The 25513-nt window shown below is 43.3% G+C and overlaps 1 protein-coding gene across 1 annotated transcript in view; it reads right to left on the reverse strand.

The window, feature by feature from the left end:
• The window catches only part of LOC124788862 (diuretic hormone receptor-like), a 317583-nt gene that overhangs the window by 90963 nt on the left and 201107 nt on the right, over positions 1 to 25513 (reverse strand). Inside the window, exon 5 of the mRNA XM_047256145.1 lies at positions 22034 to 22114. Within this exon, the coding sequence (XP_047112101.1) occupies positions 22034 to 22114 (81 nt within the window). The remainder of the gene's footprint in view (positions 1 to 22033; positions 22115 to 25513) is intronic.

Here is a 25513-nt window from a genome sequence, read left to right on the forward strand (position 1 = left end):
ATCAGTCCCCTAGAACTTAGAACTACTTAAACCTAACTAACCTACGGACATCACACACATCCATGCCCGAGGCACGATTCGAACCTGCGACCGCAGCAGTCGCACGGGTCCGGACTGCGCGCCTAGAACCACGAGACCACCGCGGCCGCCCAAGAGAAGTGACTGGCGTATTGTGACGAGGTAGTTGCTTGGCCACCATTGACCAGAAGTTTTCAATTGGTGAGAGATCTGGAGAATGTGCTGGCCAGGGCAGCAGTCGAACATTTTCTGTATTCGGAAAGGCCCGTACAGGACCTGCAACATGGGGTCGTGCATTACCCTGCTGAAATGTAGGGTTTCGCAGGGATCAAATGAAGGGTAGAGCCACGGCTCGTAACACATCTGAAATGTAACGTCCACTGTTCAAAGTGCCATCAATGCAAACAAGAGGTAACCGAGACGTGTAACCCCGTACCATCACGCCGGGTGATACGCCAGTATGGCGATGACGAGTACACGCTTCCAATGTGCGTTCACCGCGATGTCCCCAAGCACGGATGCGACCAGCATGATGCTGTATAAACAGAACCTGGATTCATCCGAAAAAATGACGTTTTTCCATTCGTGCATCCAGGTTCGTCGTTGAGTACACCATCGCAGGCGCTCCTGTCTGTGATGCAGCGTCAAAGGTAACCGCAGCCATGGTCTCCGAGCTGATAGTCCACGCTGCTGCAAATGTCGTCGAACTGTTCGTGCAGATTGTTGCTGTCTCGCAAACGTCCCCATCTGTTGACTCAGGGATCGACACGTGGCTGCACGATCCATTACAGACATGCGGATATGATGCCTGTCATCTCGACTGCTAGTGATACGAGGCCGTTGGGATCCAGCACGGCGTTCCGTTTTACCCTCCTGAACCCACCGATTCCATATTCTGCTAACATTCATTGGATCTTGACCAACTCTAGTAGCAATGTCGCGATACGATAAACAGCAATCGCGATAGGCTACATTCCGACCTTTATTAAAGTCGGAAACGTGATGTTACGCATTTCTCCTCCTCACACGAGACATCGCAATATCGTTTCACCAGGCAACGCCGGTCAACTGATGTTTGTGTATGAGAAATCAGTTGGAAACATCCCTCATGTCAGCACGTTGTAGGTGTCGCTACCGGCGCCCACCTTGTGTGAATGCTGTGAAAAGCTAATCATTTGCGTATCACAGCATCTTCGTCCTGTCGGTTAAATTTTGTGTCTGTAGCACCTCATCTTAGTGGTGTAGCAATTTTAATGGCCAGTAGTGTACAATAAAGGATGTTTCTGTCCAGCTGTCCACAGTAATTTACATTTGTTTGTGTTTAGGATCAATTGTCACTCCCTGCACCAAACGTCGATCAATCTCTGGTCCTCCTGCATTCCGCTACAACTGCCTAGCGTACCGACTACTCTGTGCGTACCAGCATGATCCCCGAGAAGCCTTATGTAACTTCCGACGGTATCTACTAGGTCATTTAGATATGTTGTGATAAGTAATGGTCCTATAACACATCGCTAGGGTACAACAGAAGTTAAATTTACGTCTGAGGACTACTCTCCATTCAGAATGACCTGCTGTGCTTTGGTTACTAGAAATTCTTCAGTTCAGTCACAGTTGGTCTGATACTCCATACGCTCGTACTTTGTTCATTAGGCAGCAGCGCGGAGCTGTATCGAATGCCTTTCGGAAATCAAAGGACGAGGCCCCTGTCAGCGCGACTGTATCTACTGCTTTCTGGATCTTATGGACGAACAGAGAAAGCTGGGTGTCATACGATCATTGCTTTCATAGCTCGTGTAGGTTCCTACAGAACAGATTTCCGGCCTCCAGGAATGTAATACGCGAGCGTCAAACATATTCGAAAATTATGCAACAGATCGAAGTCAGAGATAGGCCTATACTTCAGCGCGTCAGTTCTACATCTACATCATATTCCGCAAGCCACCTAGCTCCTCTATCAGTCATATCTGATGGGGATCGCAGATAGATGAACTCAAGAATCGGGTGAACAAGCGCCTTATAAGCCACTTCTTTCGTGAATGAGTTACATTTCCTTAAGATTCTCCCAATGAAACTGATTCTTGTGTCTGCTTTTCCTATTATCTGTTTTATACGGTCATTCCACTTAAGATCGCTCTGGATAGTTACGCCTAGATGTCTTACGGCAGACGCTGTCTCCAGTTGTTTGTCATCAATAGTGTAGCTGTACAATAGTGGACTCTACTTGAAAACGGGAATGACCTGTGCTGTCTTCCAGTCATTAGGAAGGCTTCGCTGCTGCAGAGACTTATTGAACACTATTGCTAAAAGAGGGCCGGGTTCTTTCTCAGATGGTTCAAATGGCTGTGAGCACTATGGGACTTAACATCTGAGGTCATCAGTCCCTTAGAACTTAGAACTACTTAAACCTAACTAACCTGAGGACATCACACACATCCATACCCGAGGCAGGATTCGAACCTGTGACCGTAGCGGTCGCGCGGTTCCATACTGAAGCGCCTAGAACCGCTCGGCCACAACGGCCAGCATTCTTTCTCATTTTCTTTGTAGAATCGAATTGTTATTCTAAGAGTTCCAGTGGACTTTCGTCTATCAAGAGATTTCAGTTGCTTCTCTGTCTGTAGATCACTTATGATTTCAGCCATTGCGTCGTGCGACAATTTACCCAGAGGTGAACTGTTAATTCATGCGAAAGATTCTCAAGTTTCCCAACAACTATTCCATCACTACTGCTCCTGAGGCAGAGTTTACTATGAAAGAACCGAGGCCATGTTTAATCCACCTTTAACGCTGGCTTGAACCAAATTATTCGAATTGGGAACTACATGTTTTCGCATTTTTATGGCTGTAAATGACCTCCACCACCAGCGTTCTGCCTATTTTTGTGCTTACGTTCCAAACAGAATTTAGGGACGTCTGCTTTCAAACAACCGTCTGTCCCTAGAGTTACCGGTTATAAGCGAGATTAGTTCCGGGACCTTTTCATAGACGCTCCTGCAATTAAATAATGCTGCATTAACATTTTCTTTCTCCGATTTATTATTACGAATTCTAGACAGTCTGGTGTCAGAAGGCATCTTATCGCGATGGAGGGAGTTGTCTACCTAAAAAAGTCACATGTGCATTCCACACATGCCCCGCCGGTAGCCGTTTCCTGCTCGTAACGCGTGTCTGAACTATTAAGGGGAACCATGCAATCCTCCACCCAATATCTGAGGTCGAGAAATTTGTATCCAAAACAAGCCTTACATTTAAAAAAAAATGGTTCAAATGGCTCTGAGCACTATGGGACTCAAATGCTGAGGTCATCAGTCCCCTAGAACTTAAAACTACTTAAACCTAACTAACATAAGGACATCACACACACCCATGCCAGAGGCAGGGTTCGAACCTACGACCGTAACGCTCACGCGGTTCCAGACTGTAGGGCCTAGAACCGCTCGGCTACCCCGGCCGGCCCTTACATTTAAGCCTTCCACTCTGAGGTGGAAGCACAATCAGATCTGGGAACGATGCTGGAACAGAATTGCGCTGTTTCCACACCAACGGCGAGACTAGCTTTGTTCATCACATAAGCCTACTACCTGTAGGAACTGAGGATGGCTTCTGAACCCAGGCCGCGGGCGTCATTTGTGCCTGCATTAGCCACGATTGGCGCAGCCCAGATCGCCAAGTGTGCTCAGTCGCTGGCTGCCAGCCCCCTCCACATTTCTGACGAGGTCCATCGCCAGGGAAAGAGTATGGATAGTGGTACAACAAACTTTCTGGGGAGGGCAACCACAGCTCAGAGACATTAGGAATAACACTGTTAACATTAGATACTCAAGAACCATTGAAATCACCGTAAAAAGTGTAACAATTAAAAAGTTAATAGCTATATAAATATGCTCTGTTCGCAACTACTGATTTCATGTCAATATAGACGCATCTTCAGGTTTATAATTGTTATATTTCCATAACGTAGAAGGACAACAACGGAGTCCCAGCTTTCGCGTAGGTAAACCACTTTGGTTGGTTGTCGTAACTCGCGGATAACTTCTCGAAAGCTTGAGCCGCGTAATACTCCATCTGCGTTACGGAAATATAACCAATATAACCCTGAAGGTGATTCTACACTGACGTGAGCGGTAATTGGGAATAAAGCACCATCATACAGCAAAGCGGCTTTTTGATGTACCTCATCATTCTTGACAATGTAATTTTTATAATTTTTATGATTTCTTTATTGGTTATTGAGTAATGAATGTTGTTGCAGTTACTCACAATTGACAGTGGCCTTAATTCCCGACCTGCCCACTATTCTCCCGAGGGCCTCCGTCACCCACCCATCATTGGAGCACCAAATGACAAGAAACCGCACCATCTGAGGTCAGCTGGACCTTTCACGAAGATCGGCCACAATCCCAAAAGGCAAGGTGACCAGCGTTGGCTTAGATATACCTTCAGCAGCAGACAATATCTCAAAGCTGTTTTTTAGATGTAAGCAGACAGTCGTGCGTCCTGTACTGGCTTTCCGCCTTCCGCCCAGAAAGTCGCGACCCAGCCATCGTTCTCCATTCTCCGTCAGCGGCGTGTGAACCCAGAGGTGCAGCGGCATGAGAGACCCATGGCTACGCTGTAGGCTCCAGAGGTGACAATGCATTCGTCTCAGATGCACCAACGCCACCGCAGTCCAAGCCAGCAGTCTGAAGCGTGCTGACCGTGGCCGACACTGCTGCCTGCTGTTTACAGACTGTCGTCAATTTCTCCTGCATCTGCACTCGACACGTGCAGTCCCTAAATAACTTCAATGATGTACATCATGTTACATGAACCACAGATAACGTAAAGCTAACCTAAGAAATTTAATGCACTCAACACAAAAACTAGAAAAATTTTCAAACACTTTCAACAAAACGAATTAAAGTTCCTCGTGCTTCCAGCCGCGTCAAGTCGTTTAAAATCCACTAGCTTTCGGACGGGTACTCTCTGGCCATTTTCAAGTGGTGAATGTCTTCTAGTTGCTGCTGACGTCCTTACATAGCAGCTGTGCCTTCCGTGAAGTCACTGGTACCCGCTCCGGCACCATATATGGTAATGTTTGCGTTGTGCGGCCGCCGCACCCGCTTCAACCTTCCAATGGCCGCGTCCCACGCTGTGCTCAGCTGCAGGCCGCCGTCTCTATTGAGCGTGTTGTCACAAATTTTTATTTCGATCGCTTCCTTTTTCATGCTATCCCAAAAGCTGTTAGTCCGTGCGATAGTAGATGTCTCTTCGATTGCAATACGATGACCGGTTTCTAATGCAAGTTCGGCTAACACTGATTTCTCTCGGTACCATAGACGAAAACATCTCTCGTGTTCTATAAAGTGCTGTTCAATGCTGTCGTCTTTCACAGGTCTCAAGAAAAGTCGAATTTTTGCTGGAGTCCTGAAGACCTAATCGCTTTTATGCGTTTGTAGGAGCCGGCTTATCTTTCCTGTTATTGAGCCACAGAACGGCAAAAGCGCGATCTTCTTCGAATCATCCTCGGAGTCTTTCTGCTTATGTATTTTCAGAAAGATAGCTTGCGAAATCTGTCGGTTGTAGTAGCCGTTTTCCTTGAATACTTTCTGTAAGTGGCTCAGTTCCTTCGGCTAGTTTTCAGAATCTGAGACAGTTTCGGCTCGACGCTCTAAGGTTCTCAGAAGAGAACGTTTCTGCGACGGATGGTGATAGCTGTTAGAGTCCAGATATCGGTCTTTGTGGGTGGGGTTCCGGGAAACGCTATGGCTGAGTCACCGTGGATTTTAAGCCACTTAATGCGGCTGGAAGCCCGAGAAACTTTTATTGGTACATATCACCGTGAAACTATGCACTCCTATACTTTCAACAAAAATAACCAAAACTATTATAAACAGCTAAATAATGAGCTATTGTTCACTTCTACTAAGAATACCACTAAGCTAAATGACGTATACAGTCTGTCAACAAACGACAAACCGCTGCAGATGATAACTCGCTACTGATGACGGTGAGTTCGCTACGGTAGAATCTGTCTTCCTCTGGATGCCCTTCTGTAACCTTTCCATGCCAATATTGTAGAATTTTTAATAAAAAATGCAGGATAGGGACTCAGTGAGTGAGAAAACATTTCAAGAGTGTTTTATGAAAGTGGTGTGAAGACAGTCTGTACCTAAACAACTGCTGGACGAAAATGCTTCTTGACAAGTAGGTAAAATATGTGTTCTTCGAACTGACTCATTAATGTCATTTACTACTCCTTTTCCCTTTCAAGGGAATCTTGTCGTATAATGAATGTCGTTCTCTGCCTTCAGCAGCCGTGCGCTTCACAATTCCGTTGACAACAAGTCAAGAGTGATTACAATACAACCCCTTGTAATTCTGGTGCACAACGCAAGCGGAAGATTGCGCCGTAACAGAGCAGAGACAGAAGATCAAAGGTAAAACTGCCTGCCGGTGTCGCCCATCCGGACAGCGTGCGCCCACTTAGGGTAACGAAAGCTGCACAAAGAGCCGGGGAGATTTCCAGCGGAGATTACCTGGAAAATCTGCGCTTGCCGCTTCTGCCGGCAGCGGCCTGCAGCTTACGCCAGGCGGCTTTAAGGGGATTGCTGTCTGGAGCACGGCGCGTGGGCCCCGAGCCGGCGGGCGAAGGAGCGCAGGTCTCTGTTAATACACGCCGGGCCCGGGGCGAGATTTCTTCGCAGTAGCGCTCCGCGAGCTCCAGGCTGGATGCTGGGTAATTGCTATTATGGGTTCACTTTCAGCTCGTTACGATTAGTCTCACAACGGATCAGAGTGTTAACGCGTTCTTCCCCCACAGCACGGAGGAAAAACTTCATATTATAGAAGAGTAATTCTGTTGGCGTTGAGAATTCTGTAACTGGGGAAGAATATGTAAGGTCAATAACAGCTATTAAAGTAGTTTTTCAGACCTCTTTCAGAACATTTCTGGTTCAACCATAGCCTTCGATGTAACCCATCGACTAGTTTACCAACGAAGTCATCACAAACAAGAAATGCAACGCAAACGTGGTTTCAAGAAGACAAACATAACATTATTCCGTTACCCCGACGCGAAAATACAAACGTAAGTTACAGAGCAAAACAAAGCTCCCCCCTCTGGCTCTGATGGGCCCAACGAGACCGACCGACCGCCGTGTCATTCTCTGCCTACAGCGTCTTTGAATGCTGTGTGGAAGAGCTTGGGGTCAGCACACTTCTCTCCCGGTAGTTGTCGGCCGTTTTGCCTTCGAGACTCTACTTTCCATTCAAGCAGCTCATCGATGAGCCTTAGGAGGCTGATAGCAACCTGACCCAGTCCTCCTAAGAAGGGTGCGGTTGGTCTCGGCGGAGGTTCGAATCCTCCCTCTGGCATGGGTGTGTGTGTTTGTCCATAGGATAATTTAGGTTAAGTAGTGTGTAAGCTTAGGGACTGATTACCTTAGCAGTTAAGTCCCATAAGATTTCACACACAAGTTTTTCCTAAGAAGGAAACTTCCGTGGCGGTAGCGTGAATCGGAATCTGGTCTTCCTCACTCATGGAGACACGCTGAAAACTAAGCTAAGTTGGTGGACAAACAGCGGTTACCGAAAAGTAAAAAGAATAAAAGTAAATATCGACAATAAAGTGGCAAACATTGGAGATTATAGGCGCGATCAAACTAAAATATAAAATAATAACCACCAAATCACGAAAATACTCAAAGATACAAAATAACAAGGAAACACGATACATCGGTTTACGTAAAAAGGAAAGAAGCACTAAATTACTATGACCCAACATAACGTGCAGGACGTCACTTAACGTACACAAATTACCTCGACAAATTGACAACACTACAGAAATCTGTTAACCCATTGCAACACTGGCAGCCGAAAATGGTGTCAAGGAAAGGAATACGATATTGAGAACATCACTTGACCTACACTGGTGTCGAAAGTTAAAGCAACAATCCGCCATTTCCCAGTCCAGTGTCTAATTCACGATTTAGTCACATAAATTGTCAAAAGATGTCCGCCGGATCGCGTTCTGCACCGAAGATGGCATTTCGGTCAACGGACAACCATGCCAACAATGACGTGAGGGCACCTATCAAACTAGGTAGTGTTTGCCGTGTATTCGCACAGCTACAATCACTTCGTGCACTGTCACAGACGGTGCGGTATGGCACAGAGAAGACGCCTGTGACCCGGCAGTGGACCGCCTTAGGAAGAATGGAAGCAGAACAGCCACAAACAGATGTGGCCCTACGGCATGATGTGAATCGTTCTGTTGTTTGTACACACCGGAGATGTATCGCGACAGGGCCGACGCGACAGGGCCGACCGCATTTGTTATCAGAGAGAGAGAGAACTGTTATTTGGCTACAAGGCCACGACGTACCGCCTTAGTACGTCACTGCAACTGGAATCTGACTTCGCAGCACACATTAGACGTGCTGTACCGAGGAAAACGGTGTACAGAAGGCTTCGGCAGAGTGGTCTTTACTGACGCGTGTTCACAGAAGGGAAAGTCTAGAGTGAAGTCGTCAACATGCCACCTAGACGAAAAGAGTGCCAATGTTGTTCTGGAGAGTGATTCTAGAATGATTCGTATCTAGAGGGCACGTGGGACACGATTTAGGCACCAAACATTATGGAATGAGAGCGATTTCGAGGAGGATCCCCAATGGTGTGGACAGGGATTATCTTGACCACTCTAACACCTCTTTATGAAACTGTACGGGTGAATCTGCAGGGTTTAACTGCTTTCAGGACTCATGCCGAATTCTTGGGACTTCATATACGGTTGTTGCAAGGTGCTGTGGGCTCAGAATTCGTTTTCAAGACCGATAATACTCGAACCCATAGAGCATGGTTAGTTGATGTTTTCTTGGCACCGGAAGATATTCCACTCCTGGCGTAGACTGATAGCTCCTCTAACCAGAATCCCATAGAGCGCTGGCGGCCAAAACCTTCCTGCTTGAAAAGTGACCCTCATTCTGCCAACGGAATTGTCAAAGAGGGCGGAGGAGCGGACAGAGGTTAAAGACTCTCTCTTGGCCTTAGCGTAGGAAAGTGCCCCTAAAGGCAGACGAATCAGCAATGGTCAACGGCATGAGGATGCAGAAAGCCATGAAAACCAATGCTTTAAAGACACATAATGTGTATCCACAGGACATGTGGCCTGTAAATGAAAAAATAAAGTGCCATGAAGATCTCTCCACTGGCAAAAGATTCCGGAATAGTTTCCCACTCTCCAGGAGGGGACTGCCAAAGTGGAGATGACCATCAGAGAGACACTGAATAATCAACGAAAGGATGACGTTGTACGAGTCTGAGTATGGAATGTCAGCAGCTTGAAGGAGGTAGAGAAGATAGAAAATCTGAAAATGGGAGTGTAAAGACTTAATATAGATATAATAGGGGCCAGTGAAGTGAAATGGTAAAAACACAAAGATTTCTGGTCATTTGAGTGTAGGGTAATATCAACAGCTCCAGAAAATGGTATAACGGGTGTAGGATTCGTTATGCATAGGAAGGTAGGACAGAGAGTGTGTTACTGCGAACAGTTCAGTGACTGGGTTGTTCTTATCAGAATCGACAGCATACCAACGACACCATCAACAATAGTTCAGGTATACTTGTCACCGTCACAAGCTGAAGATGAAGAGATAGAGAAAATGTACGAGGATATTGAAAGGGTAATGCCGTACAACAATGGAGACGAAAATCTGTCATGGGTTACTGAAATCCCGTTGTAGGGGATGGGCGTGAAGAAAAGTTTACAGGAGAATAAGGATTGGGATGAGGACTGAGAGAGGAGATACGCTAATAGAGTTCTGTAATATATTTCAAGTAGTTATAATGAATACTCTGTTCAAGAATTACAAGAGGAGGAGGCGAACTTGTAAAAGGCCGGCTGATACGGGAAGATTTAAGTTAGATTATATCGTGGTCAGACAGTTTCCGAAATCCGAAAATGGTTTGTAAGGCATACCCATGAGCAGATACAGAGGTAGACCATAATTTAGTAGTGATGAAGAGTAGGCTGAAATGCAGGAGATTAGCGAGGAAGAATCAATATGCAAAGAAGTGGGATACGGAAATACTAATGAATAATGAGAAACGCTTAATGTTCTCTAAGGCTATAGATACAGCAATAAGGAATAGCTCCATAGGCAGTACAGTTGAAAAGGCATGGACGTTTTTAAAAAGGGCCGTCAAAGAAGTTGGAATGAAAAACGTAGGTACGAAGGAGGTAACGGCGAAGAACCCATGGACAACAAGAAATATTTCAGTTGGTCGATGGAAGAAGGAAGTGCAAATATTTTCAGGGAAATTGAGGAATGTAGAAATACAAGTCACAGAAGCTAAGACGAAATAGCTGCATGAAAAATGTGAAATTTTTAAAAAGAAATTATTAACAGAAGGAGTGACTCAGGATGTAGAAAATAATCTTCAGCGAAATTAAAAGGAAGGGTGGTAACGGTAAGAGCGCAACGAGAATTCCAGGGGACAGAGCAGAGTAGTGGAAAGAGTGCATTGAAGGCATCTACGAAGAAGAAACAGAAATAGATTTACAATAGATAGGGGGTTCAGTATTAGAAGTTTAGAGAACCTTGGAGGTTTTAAGATCAAATAAGTCAGAAGGAATAGATAACACTCCATCAGAATTTTTAAAATCATTGGGGGAAGTGACAACAAAACCCCTATTCACCATGGTATGTAGAATGTACAATTCTGGCGACTTACATCTGGGCTTTCGGGAAAATATCATCCACACAATTCCGAAGACTGCCAGAGCTAATAACTGCGAGAATTATCGCGCAATCAGATTGACAACTCTTGTATCCAACTTTCCGGAGAGAATAATAAACAGAAGAATGGAAAAGAAAATTGAGGATGAGTTAGGTGACAATCAGTTTGGCTTTAGGAAAGGTAAAGACGATAGATAGGCAGTTGTGACGTTGCGGTTGATAATGGCAGCAAGGCTAAGCACAAATCAAGACACGTTTATAGGATTCTTTGACCCGAAAAAAGCTTTCGACAATGTAAAATGGTGAAAGATATTCGAAATTGTGAAAAAAATAGGGGTGGGCTATAGCTAGACAAGGCTACTATAAAATATGTATAAGCGCCAACAAGGAATAATAACAGTGGACGAAGAAGAACGAAGTGCTCGGATTAAAAAGGGTATAAGACAGGGACGTAGCATTTTGTCGTTACTGTTCAATCCGTACATCGAAGAAGCAACGCTAGAAATAAAAGAAAGATTCAGGAGTGGAATTAAAACTCAAGGAGAAAGGATAACTGTGACACGATTCGCTGATGACATAGCCATCCTGAGTGAAAGTGAAGAAGAATTACATGATCTGCTGAATGGAATGAACAGTCTAAAGAGTACAGAATATGGATCGAGAGTCAATCAAAGAAAGGTGAAAGTAATGAGTAGTAGAAATGAGAACAGCGAGAATCTTAACATTAGGATTGATGATCACGAAGATGATGAAGTTAAGAAATTCTGCTACCTAGGCATGAAAATAATCAGTGACAGACGGAGCAAGGAGGACATCGCAATAGACTAGAATGTGTAAAAAGGGCATACCTGGCCAAGCGAACTCTACTAGCATCAAATATAGGCCTAAATTTGAGGAAGAAATTTCTGAGAATGTACGGAATTGAAACATGAAGTGTGGGAAAACTGGAACAGAAGAGAATCGAAGCATTTGAGATGTGGTGATACAGACGAATGTTGAGAACTAGGTGGACTGATAAGGTAAGGGATGAAGAGGTTCTGCGGAGATTCGGAGAGTAAAGGAATATGTGGAAAACACTGTCATGGAGAAGGGACAGGATGATAGGACATGTGTTAAGACTTAAGGCAGTAACTTCAATGGTACCAGAGGGAGCTGTAGAGAGCAAAAACTGTAGAGGTAGACAGAGAGAGAACATATCTAACAAATAATTGAGGACGTTGATTGCAAGTGTTACTCTGAAATGAAGAGTTTCACACAGGATAGGAATTCGTGGCGACTCACATCAAACCAACCAGAATACTGATGACTCAAAAGGAAGAGCATGTCTGGCAAGTACTAAGTAGACAGGTTGCATCACATCAACATCCACTAACTACTCTCCGCGACTGGCAAACCGATCTGCAGGAAGAACTGGCCTTATTGCCTCAACATGAGATTGATAACATGATTCACAGCAAGCCGGTCGTTGTCATACCATTATTGCAGGCAGAGGTGGCCACACCCGGTACTGAGGACATTAACAAGTTGTCGGAATGTGTGCGCAATCCCATTAAGTTGAGGAAACGAAGAACATTTTTGTCTACCGTTATGCTTGTTGCTGTTGTTTAAGTTCTGTAATCTACACATTGTTCCTACTTTACTATTCCTTGTTTATAGTGTTTTGTGGTAAAATAAATGCAATCTTGCAAAATTTCCGATTGTTGCTTTAATTTCGGACACCAGCGTATTTTGATCAACTGAAAAGCCCACTACAATTATAGAAAGCAAAAACATTCAGCGATTAAAAAATGTAGTAACGAAATTATCACCTTATCTATAAAAGACAGACAAATGAAAACGAGACAAGGCTAATTAACGAGCAAGGAGCGGACATTGGTCACTTAGGTCGCCGTTTGTATGGAAGTGCCCTCTGTTGGAAATCGATGAAGTACGACGCTAACGCACACCTCTGTGCCATTTGTCTGTTAGACGTGATAGACGTGGGATCAGTGAATCGTGTGTGCGTCCAACTTCACGGTGACTGTGGGAAAGAGTAATAGCGAGATGCAGTGCGGTTTTTGAGTGCGGAAGTAGTATCTTAGGGAGAAAGCAATGCGGAATGAATGCCCTGTACGTCGAACATAATACGTCTGATGCGTGTGTGTTTACGTGGGATTATCGATTTCGAGAATGTCGGGTGTCATTGAAATGACTATCAGCTGGGATAGGTTCATCGCGTCATTTCTGCAGTCAGAAATGAACGGCGGAGGACTTTGGAAGACATTCGGCTCACATTAGGCATGAGTCACGCTACCGCCCACGTCATCGTGAAAGAGAACCTAAAATTCTGGAAAAGCCGTGTGCTATGGGCTCCCCTGTTTCATGTTGGAGCAGAAGATGAACAAAATGTCGACATCAGTGCACCACCCGGAAACGTATCATTATGAAAAGCCGGACAGGGTGGCCGAGCGGTTCTAGGCGCTACAGTCTGGATCCGCGCTATCGCTACGGTCGCAGGTTCGAATCCTGCCTCGGGCATGGATGTGTGTAATGTCCTTAGGTTAGTTAGGTTTAAGTAGTTCTAACTTCTAGGGGACTGATGACCTCAGATGTTAAGTCCCATAGTGCTCAGAACCTTTTGAACCATTATGAAAAATACTGTGTCTTGTTCAGTATTGTCGCGGGAGTTGAGACAAGTATCATCGTTTTGAGTCGCAGAGCATGCGTCAGAACCAAAAATGGAAGCACATCGATATGCCCCCCCCCCCCAAAAAAAAAAAAATCCTATGTCGTACACACCGATCCCGGCAAAGTCATGATGACCCTTTTTTGTAATTGCAAGGGACCTTTGCTACCAGCTGCCCATGTGACGCCACAAGTGGTGCTGACAACGCAGCTCTGGCGTACCTGCGATGGCATGTCAGCATGTATTGTGTATTGTCCATGACCCATGACTTCTTTGCCTGCTGGTACAGCGCCAGAAGACAAATGCCGGGATGGTTCCTTTCAAAGGGCACGGCCGACTTCCTTCTCAGTCCTTCCCTACTGCGATGAGACCGATGACCTCGCTGTCTGGTCTCCTTCCCCAAAACAACCAACCAACAGCGCTAGAATATTACGAGCGAACGTCGTATCGTGCAAGAGAAGAGGGCGCACTCGGAAGACTATGCTGAACAGATAAATAACGACGTGTTTATAGTAACCACTGCTGTGCCTGCGGCTTACTCATCCGTACATCCTTCTCCAAACCCATCTGCAAACACCATGGAGCCCCAGCAGATCGATCACATCCTGAGAAGCAAGAACTGTTTACATTAAACTTCTGTTTCTCAGCAGCTATTCGGCATTGCTATATTTGGTGACCAACGAAGGACATTTTGCTGCTTCTGTCCATCATAAAAATGTAAGTAATCATTTGAATAAAAACTAATTTTAAATGTATGATAGTTTTACATGAGATTAAACCCTATAAAATAATTTCTCTTAGACAAATAGATTTGTAAGCCAGTACGAATAGTCTCGAAAATTTGTGATTGTGAAAATGGGCACATGCAATAGACAATAGCAAGGAGTTGAGCTATTCATACATCCATTAATAAGTTGTTTAATAATAATGTGGATAACTATTCCTGCATTAATTATGCACTGTGTGCGCCCCGTGTTTCTCGTTTTTAATCTTGCGAATATTTTCTTAGCTATCAAACATTCACATTTACAGATTTTGAAAGTATCTGTATGTAGTTAGGAAGCGGTACTGGGGTAGGAGAAATTATTTTATAGTTATCAATTTGATTTAAAAATGTAGTATATTATAAATTCAATTTACTTAAATATTTATTTTCTGGTTTTTATACAGGTGTTGGTGAAATTTTTAAATCAATTTCATATGATTGTGATGAACCTACAACAGAGAGAGAGGTTGAGGTTTTCGGGCGCTAAACAACAACAGAGACATGTGGTAAATTTCACGTATCTTACAGATTCCCTTCATCTGACTCAACTAATATATTTCTTGCTTCTATGTGTATTTCTTTAAAAGGCCGTGAAGTTAAAAATGAGAGAGAGACCTGAGCTCATGCGGAGCTTTACCAGCGATAATCCTTCCAAGGAACCATTCAAAAATGGAAGAGAAGAAGAGCAAATAGCAATGATGCACAAAGTAACCTCTGCCACATAAGAGACAAAAATTCGAGTTAATATTGCATTGTCAACCAACTGTGAGCTACATTTAAAATTTTAAATCTCTAGCTCACCAGAAAATTAATTTAAAATCAACTGCAAAGTTTGTACTGAACTGATAGACAATACAGCATTCTGTGCTCATCTGTGCCTGACTGCTCGAATAGTTCCTGGAACACATTTTGATACTACCTGCAAAACACTCCGGTCCTGCAGGGCGCTGAGATGTCTGGAATCACCAACTCTTTTCTCTCCACCTGCACCTCTATGGGAGCTAGGTGGATCAAATAGACTTATTAGTGCATTGCCCTCGAGTTATGTTGAAAATGTCAAGTCTCTACCTCATTGGTAAGTTTGTTTAAAATCGGTTGCAAAATTTGTACTGAACAGACAGACAGGCGAGAAAGCGTCCTAATAAACATGTGGTAAATACACATACCAAAAAAGAAATTTGCATCACCCCAGTTTCCAGAACTCCTGGAGATAGACATATGGTATCACAGACACAGTCAATTTGACTGTTCAGAGATGTCACTAAACCCGCCCAAAGATGTAAACAATCATGCATGAGCAGTGCCTATTAGATGGAGGGGGTCCGACAGCCTATCAGTTCCTGTCACTCCACCACGAAGGAGCTACACGGCTCGTGTTGTCGGTAGTTCAACCATGCCTAGACGGTCAATACCGCTGTTCGATCGCGTCCGCATTGTTACTTTGTGCGAGGAAGGGCTCTCAAAAAGGCAAGTGTCCAGGCGTCTCGGAGTGAACCCATGCGATGTTGTTTGGACATGGTGGAGATACAGAGAGACAGGAACAGTCGGTGGCGTACCTCGCTCAAGCCGCCCAAGGGCTAGTGCTGCAGTGGATGACCGCTACTAACGGATTATGGTTCCGAGTAACCCTGACAGCAACACCAACATGTTGGATAATGCACGACTCAAACTTTGCGCAAGAGGCTGCATGATGCGCAACTTCACTCCCAACGTCCATGGTGAGGTCCATCTTTGCAACCACGACACTATGCAGCGTGGTACAGATGGGCCCAACACATGCCGAATGGACCGCTGAAGACTGACATCACGTTCTCTTCACCGATGAGTGTCGCATATGCCTTCAACCAGACAATCATCCGAGACGTGTTTGGAAGCAACCCGGTCAGGTTGATCGCCTTAGACACACTGTCCAGCGAGTGCACCAAGGTGGAGGTTCCCTGCTGCTTTGGGATGGCATTATTTGGCGCCGACATACGCCGCTCGTGGTCATGGAAGGCGCCGTAACGGCTGTACGATACGTGAATGCCATCCTCCGACCGACAGTGCAACCGTATCGGCAGCATATTGACGACAATTCGTGCCCCCATCGTCACCATCTTGTTAATGACTTCTTTCAGGAGAACGACATCGCTCGACTAGAGTGGCCAATATGTTCTCCAGACACGAACCCTATCGCACATCCCTGGGACAGACTGAAAAGGGCTGTTTATGGACGACGTGACCCACCAACCACTGTGAAGGATCTACGCCGAACCGTCGTTGAGGAGTGGGACAATCTGGATCAACATTGCCTTGATGAACTTGTGGATAGTATGCCACGACGAATACAGGCATGCATCAATGGAAGAGGACGTGCTACTAGGTATTTGAGGTACCGATGTGTACAGCACTTTGGACCACCACCTCTGAAGGTCTCAATGTATGGTGGTAGAACATGCAATATGTTGTTTTCATGAGCAATAAAAAGGGCTAAAATAATCTTGATGTTGATCTCTATTCCAATTTTATATACAGGTTCCGGAACTCTCCGAACCAAGGCGATGCAAAACTTTTTTTGATGTGTGTAAATATATTTCCACTTTCCTATAGCAATGGTAATCATACACTATGACAGCTATACGATAAAATCAGCGCTTGCTGCTGTTTACGCTTCGCCGATAAAGCCCTGAACTAATACAGAGTGAAGAAGGAGCACCCTGAAGCAACATTCTGCCATTAATAAAGTTTTATTCACATGTGATATAGGCACGACCTGTGCTGCATACAGATTAGCGACGCTATGGCGAGGCAAGTTGTTCACCAGTTCAGAAACGAAAACCGGCAAATATTTGTATAGCACTTATCGTTTCTAGAAGGCTCTCGAAATTTCTTGTGTTTCTGATGTTCACATGTCCTGAAATAAACTATACTCGTATATAAAGTATCGCCCTCCGTCCAGGAGGCAGTTCTGTTTGTACGTTGGTGGCCATAATAAACGCACTTTCACTGCTAAGTACTGCACTTCATTGACAACCTACTTTCGCATTCGAAACTGACTCTGGTTACAGCTTGATGGCAGTATTTTCATCATCACGTTTCTTCTACATGTTTCTCAATATTAACGGCGCCCCCCCACCCCCACCCCCGCACCCAACCAACCAATTTCTATCTCCCTCCATCCTCTTCCCCCCCCCCCCCCCCCCCCACCACCACACAGAGCATTTTGTTCCATTACGTCGTCAGTCGTCATCTCGGCTATTTATTATCTTTTAGAAATCCAGGACAGACTATCCTTCAGTCATCCGCCACAAATTATCAGCTCCCACTCACCCGTATTTCATTCTCATTACAGTCACGGTGTCCCCTACCACCCTGTTCTCTAAATCATTTTCCCCCTACATACTTCATCATTTCTCTGTTTACGACCTCTGGAGTTTGAAAGACTCTAGGTTATTTTTGATCTTCCGTTTATGTCTTTTGCTATACACCCAGTCGTTATATTGGGTGTCTCTCCTAGAGATCGTCAGGCACATGTTGTCTACCATTTTGGCAGATACTTTCAATTTCGTTTATGTAACGAGAATGTGGAATCAGCCCAAACAAATACTGCTCAACAAGTCCTTCATAAGACACCTATCGTCTATGGAAAGTTTTCTGTTCAAACAAAATAATTTTTAATACGGCGTTTTCTGTGCCCACTCCATAGAGCGGCAGCAGATTAATCTAGTGCGTTATTCGTTTTATCGATGTGTATGAACAGGAGCAGCAAAACTTACGGATGGGATAGGAAATAACGAAGTCCAGTTGCAAAGTCTGTCTGAAGGAGTCAGTGTGGGGAGTCAGTGTGAGGTATATAGTCTTTGGTGAGTATCATAGGAACCCATACTACAAAACGTACATGACAACGCCGTCGGAGGTTCGAGGCCTCCCTCAGGCATGGTTATGTGTGTCGTGTTTAGCGTCAGGTAGTTCAAGTTAGATTACGTAGTGTGTAAGCTTAGGGGCCGATGACCTCAGTAGTTTGGTCCCATAAGATCTTACCATAAATTTTCAAATTTGCATGACAACGGCAACATAAGTGGGCTAATGACATTTCGAGATGAACTGTTCTTCGCCTCAACCGGTAACTGGAGAAGAACTATAGAAGACAACTGTAATGCTGCTGTCTACGAACAGAATGGATGGTGCCGAAGTGTCAGAGTATTACCAGACGGTCAGTAAACTACATGCCTCCTACTACAATTGTACATTTCTATAAAAGAAATTAAAGGTAGTAGCGATATACCATTACGTATTCTTCGATGAAAACCCAAGTTTCACTCATCATATATAGGAGGCAGGAGGAAAAGGAGGAGGAGGAGTTTAGTGTTTAACGTCCCGTCGACAATGAGAACATTAAAGACGGAGCACAAGCTCGGATTAGGAAAGGATGGGGAAGGAAATCGGCCATGCCCTTTCAAGGGAACCATCCCAGCATTTGCTTGAAACGATTTAGGGAAATCATTGAAAACCGAAATCAGGATGGCAGGAGACGTGTGTGAACCGTCGTCCTCCCGAATGCGAATCCAGAAATGATGAACATAACCATAAACATCGCTAGTAGATAATTTCTACTGCCCCTGAGAATTATTAAGACTTACATGAGTTTATGTAAGCGTCAGTTGTGGTGTATTTTGCAAGTCCATAGATTACATATTTTGATGCCAGCTTCGATATTCAGAAGATTGCACCCAAGTGTGCCAATGTTTGGCCCCAAATGATGCATTACTGATAATTCTTTTAATATAGACCAGGAAAGAGAAGCCCCAGTAACGATTAAAGAAAGGCGATCAAACGAAAGCACCTAGAATACGGAGGAACTGAGAACAATACGGAAAAGTAAAATAACATTGTTTTTTACCACTGCGCGAATGGACACTCCTGGCCCAACCAGAAGAGCAAAGAAATTTTTTCCTAACATCATGAGAGATTAGCAAAGCGGCTCAATAACCATATAAGGAGTCAGTATGCCTATATTCAAAAGGCGAATCAATGGTACTTGCACTTGCTGCAGTGTGGTCTTTGTCGTGAAAACTTTTAGACGCTGTACACACTAACAAAATACAGTGGGTGATCGTGTCAGGCATTCAGGGCACCTGGTCCTAAAGCGACACTGAGGAGTCAGTCATCTTGGTGCACCTTGTTCGAAGACCAGAGAGGATGATATCATGATACCTTCAACTTCCGTGACATTCAACATCTCGTACAGGAGGGAAGGTAACTGAGGTATAACTACTAAATCAATTGATCTTCAAAACTGTCAGTCATAATACGTAAAGTATTTAAGGAAACGTGCATTCCACGATATTAGAGTGACTCGTGAGATTTAAGACGTCAGGGAGAACGCTACTGTCATGCGGCCCTTCGCCGGAAGAATCGAGCAGACAGTGACTGATGAGTAACTTAGAGTAGGGGCGACAACCTTCAATAGTTAAAATGTATTAATTACCTATGAATGTGACGACCTTAATGAACGTACAAAGATAAATGTTCCGATTATAACCAATAGTTATAAACAATAGTACTAGCAGTTGGAGAACTGACTAAGGGCTCAGTAGTAGTTCTGTAGTAGTTTAAACAATTTCTCCTTTATGTTTTTGTTTCTTTTGTTGTACTTTAATTGTTGGTATTATGAGGCAGTAACTATTATATACCCATTTACGGTACTCAGATAAATGGATTGCGTCCCCTATTATGCTCGTACTTATCCCCGCAGAAGACAGTAATTGTGAAGAACAAAACCAAATACAGAACGTCTGAAGCTCACTCAGCAATCGTTGTCCATTCTGATATGAAATTCATTGCAAATCTGTGTGCATATTGTTCCATTTTACTCAGTTCACTCAGTTTCACTTATTTCATGGAAAACCCGAATTTTCACTCCGATGGCGAGTAAGGGAAGAATGTACCCCTTCACAGCAAATTCTGTTTTGGGCAATGTGTCTGAGTAATGCATGTGCTGACCGAGATTATGTAAACGAAGGTACACCTTTTGAGAAATAATAGTTCATGTATGATTTGTGACTCAATTGGTCATAAATGGTTATTACTTCTTCAACGATTTATATTTCTGTAGTCTTTTTAACCTTCAAGCATATATAGTACACAAGGGCATAGTTTAAATAGAAATAACCTTTATGGACTGTAGAACAGATACCTACCGCATTTTAAAATCGTTTTAATTCATTTTTGACTGTTAAAAATACGTACTTGCTTTTTTAGACTTAGTATGCATAAATGATATGACCATTAAGGGATTTTATGCATTAATATATGCGCCCTCACGTCGCAATTACAGACACATGTTTCGGGCTTTTCACATATTTAACTTGGTGTTTAAATTTATGTAATCAGAGGCATAGTTACAGCGAATGAAATCATTTGTTCTAAAAATAATGTGTAAAACTAATCCTCTTTTTCACAACAAAATTACGCGTAATTGGAAGTGTTTCAAGAATTCGTTATTTGTAGTAGAATCTCGAGATAAGCTTCATTAGAAGGGAGTTTCCTTCCTGTCATATATAACCACACTATTGGAAGAGGTGATAGGACGTACCGTCTGGAATTACATAGTAGGATTCATTCGTGTGCTATTCTCTTCCTTTCACAGTATGTACAAGGGAAACATTACGAAAGAAGTAGTTTTCCATATCTTCAGTCTTCTTTATAGAGTTAGAGCTAGAGCTCATTGTTATTATTATTAATAGTTTACGACGTTGAGACAATAAACATTACTCCTGAAACATAAAACGAATATATTAAACTTTTGATTTATATTTTACGTTTCTTTCGCGTATAGTTTTGTAGCACTAGTATGGCCTTTCTGCCTACAGCCCTTGTAACACGGCGATTAAGGTTGTCCTACAACATTTAGACTCACATTTATCGCCATAGGTAATCGTATCCACGAGTGGTTAAATGAGATATGTCCTCTGGTGGAGGAACATTTAGTTCATAACAATAGCCTTATTATGTATATATGACTGGTCAATTTTTAGAATTATTAGTTCTCTATCACTTGCATACTGCTCGTGCTTTGTGTCGGTCATTACGAAATCATATTTCTACTGTTATATCAAATAACGGCTACTGTAGATGACGAGGGGAAAAGGACCGAAACGTAGTATTCCTATAAAGTATTCCTGTATTCATTTCTTAAAATTAGTTCTTGAACTTTAGTAAGTTTTCTTGGCACAGTTTGCATCAATCTTCAAGTGTCTGCAGTTAAGTTTTGTAAGCATCTCATTGACACTCTTCCATGGGTCAGGTAAACCCGTCTCATTCGTGCTGTCCTTCTTAGTATGCTTTCGGTATCCCCTATTAATTCTATTTGGTACACATGTGACCAATATTCAGGGATGGGACAGATGAGTCTTTTCTTATCATGCATGACATTAAAATTGCAGTTTAATCATGCCCCTAAACCAAAATTGCGCGTATCTGCTGATTTATCATAACTGTTTGCTTTGGATACACTTTTTAATGGCTTGAAAAAATTTTACGGTCATTAGCGCTTGAGTGCAGGTGCTTTAGTAAACAGTATACACTTTCAATTCACCTAATAGCCGCGCGCGCATGGCCGTGTGAGAGAGTGTGTGTGTGAAAATGTGTGTGTGTGTGTGTGTGTGTGTGTGTGTTTGCGGGGACGGGGGAGCGCATGCTGGCGCGCTATGATTTTTGTCAGTGCTTTCTCGAGATTTCCTCTTTTTTGTCGACATTACGTTGTAGACTGTCACTGCAACATTGAAAGTAATTTTCTTTCTGTGGCTCGTAAAGTATATGAGAAATTTTATATTTGAAATTAAAAATTATCTTGCAGAGGATTCAAAATGAAGTACTTACCCCAGCCAATTATTACGTAGGCGCTGAGTTGTATATTTTTCCCCGTAAATGTCTCCACCACCAAAATATACAGGTACAGACCTAAAACAGAAAAGAACTATGAACTTAGTTGTGTAGTACCTAACACAAAACGACGATCCAGAAATATATTCACTTCTGTCGATAAGCTTTCTCACACCATTAAGAAAATTGTTCACATTTTTCTGGATTTGTATGCTGCAAGCTGTTAATGTTAGAATCGATTTAATTAGGTCTAGTTTTGCACTCCAAGATGATTGCATTAGATGGAAATAATATGTTTTAATTTCTGAAATATGCATCTAGGTAAAACGAAAGTTCGGTCATATCTGTCATACTTCAGTGCTTCAAAATCAAACTTAAAATCCATTCAGTTTTAGTTTTTACTTTTTTCGTTCGACTGTTCAATTTAGGAGTGATGTAGTTAAACACGAAGTGGGAGGTAAACATTCTAAGCAACAGTTTATCGAAACACAGTATTCATGGTGCTAGCAAGAGGCGGTTTAGATACTTTCTCAGTTTATACGTCGAGATAAGTCCCTTTATGACACAGAAGGAACATTAAGAAACGTCATTGAGGTAGAAAAAAAACTGCAACAACCCGTACGCTTTTGAAACAGATGCTTTATTCTTCACTGGCATTTCCGGAAACAAGTGTGCTGTTCTCAAACCATTATTTCCGAAAACAAGTGTGCTGTTCTCAAACCATTATGAATAAGGTAAGGAGATTATGGTATAATATACTGTCAACAACGAGATCATTAGAGACGAAGGACACGTTTAAAATGGAAAAGAGTGTGTAATATACTTAACCATGTGTTTCTTGAAGGTATCGTACCTGCAGTCGTCATAACCAGGATAAAAAAGTACGGAAAAGGTACTATGGCTGCACAGAGATTTGGAAATTCAGATTCAGTGTATTAATCACCGAAACACCTCTATCAGTACATCCCTTGTTTTGATATCGTAATCTGTTATTTACACACGTCTGTATGTATACTCTAGGCTTATAACAACACTTTTTTAAGCTTTGCGCCCTAGTGAATAATCTTAAAAGCCTGGAATATAGAGACGAACATTTAGCCAGCTGGCCTTTTACTGTGTGCAGAACAAACGTAGTATATTAGACACTGGAACTGCTTACGCACGAGAAAAACAGTTTGAGAGCAGCCTTAAAGCGGACATTGGTGAAGCTATGTTTCAACACCCTTCAGAGCGAGTCGAGGTTGCCTTCGCCAGAATACTCGTATTTCACAGATTGCGGAATGTGGCGGAAATGATGCTGAGAATGTATGTGACGTATATTCGTGGGGACTGGTTTATGGAAGTCACAGGAAATGAGGGTTAGTATTAAAGCCGTGGACCCGTTCAAGAGTAGGAATTCCAAGTATATTACTGTGCCTGTCGTAACTGGTACCTTATCCTTCCATACAAGTCTGTGTCGAGGCAAACTCAAAAGCATTACTACTACGTACATTGGTCTGTTAGACTGCACAGAAAACACTTTCAAATTCGCTGAACAGTTCAGCAATTTTTAAACACCTGAAAAGGAGAAATATGAATTTGTTCCGTGGAAACAACTAAGAACTTGTAGGGGGTGGACACAGCACAACATCGTAGACATAATGCACGCCACCAAAAACGGTAGGTTCTCCGTCAAGGAAGGGTTTCAGGTGAGCTCTCCAGCCAGCAATATTATACCGACCGAGATCTGAGAAATTCCCGTTTGTACACTCTTAAACTGTGCAGCTTGAGACGATTCCTAAATGAAGTAGGCGCGGACTGTGTCGTCGGGAATTGGTATTATCAAACGACAAGATGAGACACACAATGAGAAGCAACAGTTCTGCATGGGAATGTCAGGTTGTCAACTAAAGCATCGACAAATCCTACGGTGCTGAGATATTGCCTATTGCCATTCGCTGGACAGTTTGAAGAAGCACACCATCACAGTAAGGAAGGTGTAGACCATGTAGCTTTCGTTACTGCATCGTAATAAAAAATTAATATGTCAGTGTCCATGGAAAGTTGAAAAACTTTGTGCTGGGCGTTATACAATCTTTTGTATCAAACCACAATGGCCGCAGACAATACTACAGCTGTGACATAATTCACGAGGTACAAATGATTTAAAATGATTTGATTAGTTAATTGTAATGAAATGGCCGGCCGTGGTGGCCGAGCGGTTCTAGGCACTACAGTCTGGAGCCGCGCGACCGCTACGGTCGCAGGTTCGAATCATGCCTGGGGCATGGATGTGTGTTATGTCCTTAGGTTGGATAGGTTTAAGTAGTTTTAGGTTCCAGGGGACTGATGACCTTAGAAGTTAAGTCCCGTAGTGCTCAGAGCCATCTGAACCATTTGAATTTTGTAATGAAATGGCGTGTGGCTCGGGCCTCCAGTCGGGTAGACAGATCGCCTGGTGCAGATCTTTTGAGTTAACGCCACTTCTGCGACTTGCGTGTCGATGCAGATGGGACAATGATGATTAGGACAACACAACGCCCAGTCCCTCAGCGGAGAAAATCTCCGACCCAGCTGGGAATCGAACCCGGACCCCTGAGCATGACAATCCGTCACGCTGACAACTCAGCTATCGGGTTGGACACATTAGAAGCTTCCGGGTTTGTTATGAACATTTTTTGACATGAGTTTTTGACACGCTGTTAGAAATATGACGAGAAAGAGAAATTTATGACTGAACTATCCATCAATAGAATCCACTGTGGTCCTCAAACACGTTCCCTTTAGATTTTTTTGTTATTTACTACGCCTTTCTACGTACAGCATGCAGTAGTCATCAACAACACAATGACAGGAAAAAGGTGCACCAGCTTGACAATTCTGAGCAGTTACAGTGACAAACCGAGTGCCTTCTGTGACTTTTGCATCATTGAAAAGCGTGAATTTCTATATGAAGCTCAGTATTCCGTAGCACTTCCTATCACACGTAAATTTATATCTACGTTTCATTTTTGTTGATTAGGTGGCACGCAACGGAAGATTGTAATGACAATGCGGAAATTTGTGTCATAGTGTGTAGGAGAGGGTGCGTGAAATTTATCCTTTATAGCAATACAAAACTTCCTTCCGAAGAGGCCTTGCCAAATCGTCATCATTGTACTCCTCAAGTACACTGTCCGCACAGTAGAGGGTATACGATACCACACATTTCACTGACTCATCTTGCAGGTACGCTAATATTTTATCTGTCACTTCTTTCTCGGTCTGCGAAATTCTATGGGTTCCTTTCTGATGAAATGTAAACTTCGGCAGCTGTTGTAGATATACAATAATGAAAAGTTTGCTATACCTATCGTTTCCATTGATTTGCTTTGTATCAGCACTAAAAGCAGTATAGCACTTGTCGTCTAAGCAGTTCAATTACGCTCTGTAGCGTGAAGCCGCGCTCACCATTGGATAACTCCAGTCCCGCCCCCTGTTCCCATTAGCAGCCAATAT

The sequence above is a fragment of the Schistocerca piceifrons genome, chromosome 3 (assembly GCF_021461385.2).
Source record: "Schistocerca piceifrons isolate TAMUIC-IGC-003096 chromosome 3, iqSchPice1.1, whole genome shotgun sequence".
NCBI lineage: Eukaryota > Metazoa > Arthropoda > Insecta > Orthoptera > Acrididae > Schistocerca > Schistocerca piceifrons.